Source organism: Coffea arabica, chromosome 8c, assembly GCF_036785885.1.
Source record: "Coffea arabica cultivar ET-39 chromosome 8c, Coffea Arabica ET-39 HiFi, whole genome shotgun sequence".
NCBI lineage: Eukaryota > Viridiplantae > Streptophyta > Magnoliopsida > Gentianales > Rubiaceae > Coffea > Coffea arabica.
Window position 1 is genome coordinate 4,856,929 of NC_092325.1, and position 8,402 is coordinate 4,865,330.

Below are 8,402 nucleotides of genomic sequence, written 5' to 3' on the forward strand. Positions count from 1 at the left end.
TTATAAGCAATTCCATTAATTGTAAACTGTAATATTAATCTAGTGAATCATTGTATTATGGCCAATTTTTGATTTCCAATCACCCCTCTCTAGTTTTTGATCAATAGAAATAATTTGAAACTTTAATCGATAAATTTCTTAAATAAATTTTTAATACAATGGAAAAATTATTGGTGCTGAAAAATAACAATTCAAAAAGTGAAATTCTCTAAATTTTCGGTCGAACTGATGTTTGATCGAATTTAATCGGTTTAGTCAAAATTTTGGATTAACCATTAAAGTGACTGGAGACACGATCGAACCGATCAAGCACGATCGAATCGATCAAACCGATCATACTGATCAAACGTTGTTATTGCATATTCTACATATATACTCCATAACTAATCTTTGATTGAAGGTCGTTCGATTTAATTGAATTTTTGGATTAACCATTGAACAAGACTGGAGACACAATCGAACCGGTCGAATGACCGAACCAATCATTCCGAACTTGGATTGTTATTGCATATATGTCCACTCCATAACTGATCTTTGAGAGAGTTTAATCGGTTTTGTCGAAATTTTGGATTGACCATCAAACTTTCCACTAATCTAACGTTTATTAGCGGAAAGTTCAAATTTAAGATCTTGTAAGTGTTTAATAGCTTCTAATTAACACAAAGTTGAACGGCAATTGCTTTGGAATTGAAAACATTGAATATTCTAAGTGTTTAATTGCTTCTAATTAACGCAAAGTTACACGGCAATTGCTTTGGAATTGAAAACATTGAACATATATATATATATATATATATATATATATATATATATATATGTTCAATCAATTCTAAGTGTAAGCCTAAGGTTTATCAGTGAAAAGTTCAATTTTAAGATCTTCTAAGTGTTTAATAGCTTATAATAAACACAAAGTTGAACGGCAATTGCTTTGGAATTGAAAATATTGAATATATATGTGTTCAATCAATTCTAATTCTAACATTTATTAGTGGAAAGTTCATGTATTCACAAGTTCATTTTCATGTTCCATAAACTAATTCGATCCTTCTAACGGCTTGTTAGATTACAAGCCGTACATAATTGCTAGTAGCAAAAAATAAATTGGGTACCGAAAACATTTTGATTAAATTCAAGTTTTTTGTTAGCTTCACAAAATTTTTAATTTAAGATATTTTTAGTTGTTATACTATATTGTGTATAGCTTTAACAAAATTTTTACTTGTTATATAGCTTTAACAAAATTTTTAGTTGTTATTTTTGCAGTTGTTATATTATATTGTATATAGCTGTAACAACATTTTTAGTTGTTATATAGCTTTAACAAAATTTTGCCCAAACACACAAAAAGTAGCACGGCAAATTGAAAAATTCAAGAGGCTTGACTAATTTACTTTGGCGTCATTAGTACCGCCTTTATTTCAGACATCTTCTCCCTCTCTCGTTGTCCTCTCCCTTTGCCCTCTCTCTCTGTTTCAAGCTCGCACCACCAATTTGGATAAAACCGTCAATGAACTCGAACCCATTTGGGTAACTTTGTTGAGCTCGCACCATGAAAATCCTTAATTCGGCTGTTGCATTGGCTTGGTGGCAAGGAATGAGAAATTAGGGCTTCAAAGCTTGGGTGAAAGCTGGAGTTCAGATCTTTAAGCTTGGGGAAACCGAGAAGTTAGGGATTCAAGCCATAGTTTGAGGTAATTTCAGTATTTTGTGTCTAATTTTGCATTGCATGGTAGACATCTGTCTAATTTAGGTTGTTCGATTCCCATTTCTGACAAGCTCCTTCTCCTTTTCTGAGAAGCACATTTCTAGTTGCATAGGTCGAAAGCCTGGTAGAGATGCTATCTGTTCTTCTTTCTTGTCAGATTAGGACAATGTGGCTTATGAGAGCTGTCGAATGCGGCATAGTGTTGTGTATTGTCAGTTGCTTTCTGTTACAACTTTAAAGAGTAAATTTCCAAAGTTTTTTTTCCTCATGAATCCTAGACTTCTAAATTGTTGGTGCTGATTGTTTATGAGGAAATTTATAGTCACAAATGCAAATGATAGCTTTGGATTCTAGTATGATTGTTGAAAATTGTAAGTGTCTTTGCTAGTACTTGGTAGATATTGGGTTCGAATGCCTATTCTGTTAGTTTTGTTTTTCACCAGCAAATGATTGTGTACTGGACTGCTTGATTTGAGCAAGTAGGGGGTTTCCCCATGATGATGGACTTCTTTTGGTTCTGCTCTGTTTTTACTTTCCATGGGAGCTTTTCAGTAACTTCTCAAATGGAACTACATGACCTGAGCAGACCTTGTGACGTGAGAACATTTTGTTGACAGAGATGATAGTACTAGGATTTTGAGAATTGATTTGTGGGTTTCGTCAAATTTACCCAACTGTAATCATCAAGTTCTTAAAGCTGTTTTTAAGTTTTGATTTATAAGCAAAAAGATTTTTCAAATATAATTAGAAGCAAACTGCCCGATTTTGATATACAATAGATTCAATAATATTCATTGCAACTCAAAATTAGTTCAATAAAAGTATGCTTGAGCTCGGCTTGCAGTGTAAGCTGTAGTCAAGATAACTTGTTCATTAATTTTAACTTGTATACTTTATCCATTATCCCAGATTCATGCACTGCTATAGGTAGAGTGTTTGCTTCAATAAAGGCTACACATTTACATTTGTCCCTTTCTTCCCCCAAAAAATATATATATGGTGGTGGACCTGGTATCAAATAAATGGTGAATTATGCAGGTATGGCCCGTAGAGGTCGAAAATGTAAGCGCGCTGCAAATGGATTGAGAGATGAACAATTGAGCAACCTCCCTCATGTCATGAAACAAGGCAGCAGCCTCTACTTGGAACAAGCCATGAAAATGTAATTGAACAAGTTCAAGGGGAAGCTGCTCGGGCACCTCAATCTCCAATTCAAAATTCTACATTGGGAATAATGCATGAATCAGGTGACCAAGTTACTCAACAAGCTGATGGAGGTTCACAGTCACATGAGCAGTGCCAGAACTCTCCAATTCAACAATCTCCACTTGGAACAAGGCATGTACCAACTGAAGAAAATCCAAATCAGGATTCTCAAGGTCAACATTCCAATGACACCACTTTTATGTCATGCAACTCGGACGATGCAGGTATTACTAACTGTTTGAACCAATTCCAGAAGTGCATTTTTTATGTTCATAACTTGCACCTTTTTCTTATTTTATACAGGAAAAGAAACTGCAAATGATTCAAGTGAAGTACATCAGAAAACCCGAGGCCCTACATTTATGAAAGAAATTTGGGGTCGGCCTAAGGACCTTCCATGGATTGAGATTAAACCCGATGACAATGGGATCCCAATAAGTGAGAAAACATCTTTCTCTGAATTCTTGGGCAGTTTGGCTAGGAATGGTATGTATTGTCCAATAGATGTTGAAAGTTGGCTTAAGATGCCAAGGAAACTTAAAATGGACATGTTAGAAGTGATAAAGGTAATGGTAGCTTTTGTATTATGTATGCTTTCTACAAAAATTACTGTGAAGTTATGTTGATTTTCTAGTTCCTAACTACGTTTCAGGAAAGGTTTGCTTTGCCTGTGGGACTAGAAACTTGGACCTTAAGATCTATTGGCAAAAAATGGAGAAGCTGGAAGGCAGATTTAAAGGCTACATATTTTGATCCTGCCGTGCCAAATGCTGAAGTTTGGTTTCAAAAGGACATAAAGGTACGGGAAGAGCAATGGATAAAACTTTGGGCTTATTGGAAAAGTGAAGAAGCAAAGGTACAAATAAGCTACAACATTCTTCATAAAGTTGTGCTTATTCAATGCTGTAATCTTTCTTTTGATTTTGACATTTAGAAACTAAGTGAGAGGAACAAGAAAGCAAGAGGGGAGAAGAAGATGAACCACACAACTGGAAAAAAGTCATTTGCTCATTTTCGGAACCACTTGGTGATATCTCATCCTTTTTTTAGTTGCTAATTTTTTTTACTCGTACATGTTTCATTATGTTAGCTTGTTTTTTAATTATATGCTAAATGCTAAAACTATAATTAAAAAAATTCAATTTCTTATAGGCCAAACAGTTGGGAAGATCTCCTACTAGAGTAGAAATGTTCAATAAGTTTTATACCCATGCCGATGGAACTCCATCAAGTACTATAGTTGCTGAGAATTTGGTAAGGATCCGAGAACACAAACCTATAAATTCTACCATTGTTTTCAAACAGGCTTTTGCAATAACAAGTATTTTCCTTTATAATGTAGGAAAAATGAATGAGTTGAAAAATCAGCTTCCATCGGAGTCACAAGATCCAGTTGGTCGCAATGATATATTTGCCCAAGTGGTTGGGCAAGACAAACATGGTCATGTTCGCTTGTTTAGTGACGGTGTGAATCCAACGGACTTATGGGAAAACATTCCTAGTCGTAACACATGTTACCGTATAAGTGTTCAACAACAGTCAACATTGGTCCGTTTGGAGGAAAGGCTTCAGCGACAAGATGATGAAATAGCCAGCTTGAAGAAAATGGTTTTAGTTCAACATGGAAGGGGCTCTCCAATTGACAGCCCGAGACATCCTTCATCATCATCTAACAATGTATCAAGCCAAACTCCATCGCGAGCCACGCGACCTATTCGAGTAAGTATTTATAACTTTTAAACTTTCACATTTGTAATCTGGAATTTGGCATGAGTTTGATTCTTGTACTTGTTGGATCTTTACTAGGTAGGGAATATGGTTTCACTAAAAAGTTTGTTTGACCCAACAAAAATCGTGGCAAAAGGATATTTACGGAGTCTGAATCCATTGGATGAGGTCGGGGGACAAGCTCTTGGGCCAAACTGGTGTGAAATACAGATACAAGTTGCAATGAGTCCACATGAGCAATTGATTAGACCGTATGATTTGCAGCAAACAATTCAAGATGCACTTGATGCACCAGTTGCTTGGCCTTGTCATTTGGTGAGATATGCACTTAAATACATAGCAGATTTTTTGGAATTTTAGTTCTAGCTATGATGATCTAATGATCCCCTTGATCTTTTGTGCACAGGTGGAAATAGCTGAAGAATGATGGGGACTTCATGGTTATGACTGAGGACTCTCAACAAAATAGAAAGTTTGGAAGCTACTTCTACTTCTTTCAACTTGTTAGGGATGAGAGTCTTTTAGTTTGTGCACAAGAAAGTCTTTCAAGTTATTGTAAATGACAATCTTTTGGTACTGGTTTGGAATTTTAGTACTTGCTTTTAGCACTTGTTTGCGATTTTAGTACTTGTTATCGACTTTTAATTTAATGAAATATATTTGAGTATTGACTTCTTCTTTTAAATTGCTATATGCATTCTGCTCTTTGGGATAATTTTTTTTACAAGTCCCTTGGGATTCTGGTTGATGGAATGTACAGCAGGGAGGACTAATTGCAGGTTGCTTCCATATAAAAAAAAACAGGGAAAAAACTCCTAGCAATTAAAAGTGTCAGCATAGCTCTGCTCGAAAAACACTAATGACAAATGGCCATATCATCCAAAGCAGTGTAAAGTCACATGGTTGCGTGTCCTTAAAGCCATATATTAAGACAACTGAAGATGCCTTCATAAATTGGATATCCTACTGATCAACTACTGATGTTCTAAAGCTATGCGGACACTTTCAATTATCACAAAAAATAGTTTTTGTTGGCAGAAGGAATGCTATAACAGCATGGTTTTTCTGACACATTTGAATGCTGCTAAAAATTTGAGGCTATCCCCACATTGGAAGGGACAACACTCGCCCTAAGTGTGAGGATAGATAAAGTGTCAGGTTAGATTATTTAGACTGACACCTTTAAATGCCGCTAAAGGCCATTTTTGTTGTAGTGTGACCAACATTTCTACATTCCTTGCTGTTCCAAAAGAAGTCAGGCCAAGACAATTGGGATTACATTTTTGACCCCTTGACTTTAAATTAGTCAGTTCTACATTTGCAGGAAAAATATATAATTATATACCCATTTTAGATGTGGCTGCATTGAGAAATTTAGTTGTCTTATTATTTGGAAGTCATCTGGAAATTCAACAGCTGCCTTCAAACTTGCCTAGATGGTTTTTTTGGACCATCAAGCCTTTTACTGCACAAAAAGCTTGCCCAACATGTGCTTTATTTATCGACCTTTTCTTTATAATTTGAAGGAAAAACGTGCTAGATACATTGGCGGATATTACAAAATCACTACATCTATTCTTTTAAAAACGTATTTGTATCTTTGTGAAAATTGAATTTCACTAACTATAGATTTTACAAGGAATGTATGAGCCCGTTTGCAATTTTAAGGAATTTTTGAAAGTTTTTATTTAAAAAAAATATTATAACACTTTTTGAGATATAATGTACGTAAGGTTGAAAAAAAAATGGTCGGGAATTGTATCAAGGGAATATTCCACAAAAACCCAATAAACTTTTTGTACATAAGTAGCATCTAGGATAATTTGCACTCCAAATTTACATTCCTGCGTGGTCCCTGGCCAAAATTACAATTTTTGCTCATGAGAAAACCTCATGCCAACATTAAGCGAAAGGTCTAACATGAATGTTTCAGAAAGAAAGGGTGAATTCTTAGTTTATGATGAAAAAAAAAAACAATTCTACAACGAGGGCGGTTCTTGGAGTGTATTCTACAAATGGGGGTCTTCGCATTTTGGAAATGCGACCTCATGCCAACAGGAATGCGAGCTCGCACTGGAGCTTGCATTCGCAGAATGCGAGCTCAGTGAGAATGCGAGCTCACCCAGCTTGCGCTCCTTACTGCAAGCTGAGGTCCTCCCAGTCTCCTACTTCCTTGGTACGAGCTGCATCACTGGCTCGTTCATTTGACGAGCGCTACCTGTTACAGAGTTCAGTTGCACGATAAAAACCAATGGTGCCTTCCTCATCGATGCGGACCTCTCCGTCCAATTCATCTTCTCCTTCACTTACGTCAACTAAATCTGCATTGCCGCCTCTCCTTCCGTCTCCTCCAACTAAGCCTCTGCCACCAGTGAAGAAATTGTCGGCAGCAGAAATGCAACTGCGACGGGAAAAGGGGTTGTGCTTTACTTGTGACGAGAAATTCTCGTGGAAGCACAAATGTCCGAATCGCCAATACATGATTTTGCAGGTGGATGAACTGGATGGCGATCTTTCCTCCTCTGTTGTCGCCGAACCTGTTCCACCGGATCTTCCGTCGAATGATTCTCCAACTTTGCATCATTTGTCATTAAAAAATTAAATTAGAGCTCGCATTTGCGGAATGCGAGCTCTATTCTAACCTCGCATTCGTGAAATGCGAGCTCTACTGACCTCGCATTTCACAAATGCGAAGACCCTCGGACGGAATCCATTGCCAAAATCACCCCTTTTGTAGAATTTTTTTAAAATTCATCACAAAATTAGAAATTTCTCCAGAAAGAAGAAACTTTATTTTCACGATGTTCAAAAATCATTTTTTTTTCCAACTTGTGGCTGGCTCCTTAAATGCTATACATCATCCAGAGACCAAAATAGAAGAAATGGTCCAAAGCAATATACTATATATGGCACCTAGACTGCATGGTTGGTGGATTTGTTAAAATGAATTTATTTGTTAAAAATTCAATGGCTGAAAATGTATATCATGCTCGTTCACATTTGGTTGTGAACAAATCTATTGACTGCAAAACAGATTATGTGGATGTTTACATCCTTGTCTCTAGCACCCTATGAATTATGATGAATGAAAAATTTAGGCATAATATTTGATTTGCCTGACCAATAATACATTGGTTGTTTGGTTAGGCCTCCATGCTTGTTATAGTATCTGATTTCTTGAAATCGTGCTATCTTTCTTGTATAAATCACTGACAAGTACATGAATATCAACATCCTAGCTTGTTCCTAGTGAATTTTCTTTTGTTTTGGTAAATTTTTGGGAAAACGTACAAATGTTATCTGATTTGTAAAACATGGATTAGTTAGGCCCCTATACGATTTGTGTTGCAGGCGAGCAGTTGAACATGATTTTTTTTTCATTCTTCCGAATTAAAAGAGCGAGTTTTTCTGGACTTCTTGTATCGCTTGTTTATTTCTTCAATGGTGTACTAGAACAAGATTTTAGCAGGACTAGTTCTTGATTCAAAGGTTGATGGATTGTTTGACAAATTAGTGGTTGAATAAAACCAAGCCTCCAAAATGTTTGTTATCTTTACAACGATGCAGATTTGTTGTCAATAACCAAATTTGGTGATAAGAAAATCTCGGCCTAACAATGAAAAATGGCTCAAAACCCAGTATAGTTAGTAGAAATTGTCATACAGATTCTCATGTCAATTAAGCGTTTCTAGTATTAATATTTAATATAAATTTGAAACTTGTATATACACTGTCAGTATATATAAGATTTACTTATATATTT

The 8,402-nt window shown here is 35.9% G+C and overlaps 1 protein-coding gene across 1 annotated transcript; it reads left to right on the forward strand.

The window, feature by feature from the left end:
• Positions 1–2,939: 2,939 nt before the first annotated feature.
• On the forward strand, positions 2,940–5,066 carry LOC113707137 (uncharacterized). Its single transcript, XM_027229299.1, has 6 exons — positions 2,940–3,135; positions 3,215–3,477; positions 3,564–3,767; positions 4,064–4,630; positions 4,718–4,954; positions 5,046–5,066. Exons 1-6 carry the CDS (start codon positions 2,940–2,942, stop codon positions 5,064–5,066), a joined length of 1,488 nt encoding a protein of 495 aa, XP_027085100.1.
• Positions 5,067–8,402: the final 3,336 nt, after the last annotated feature.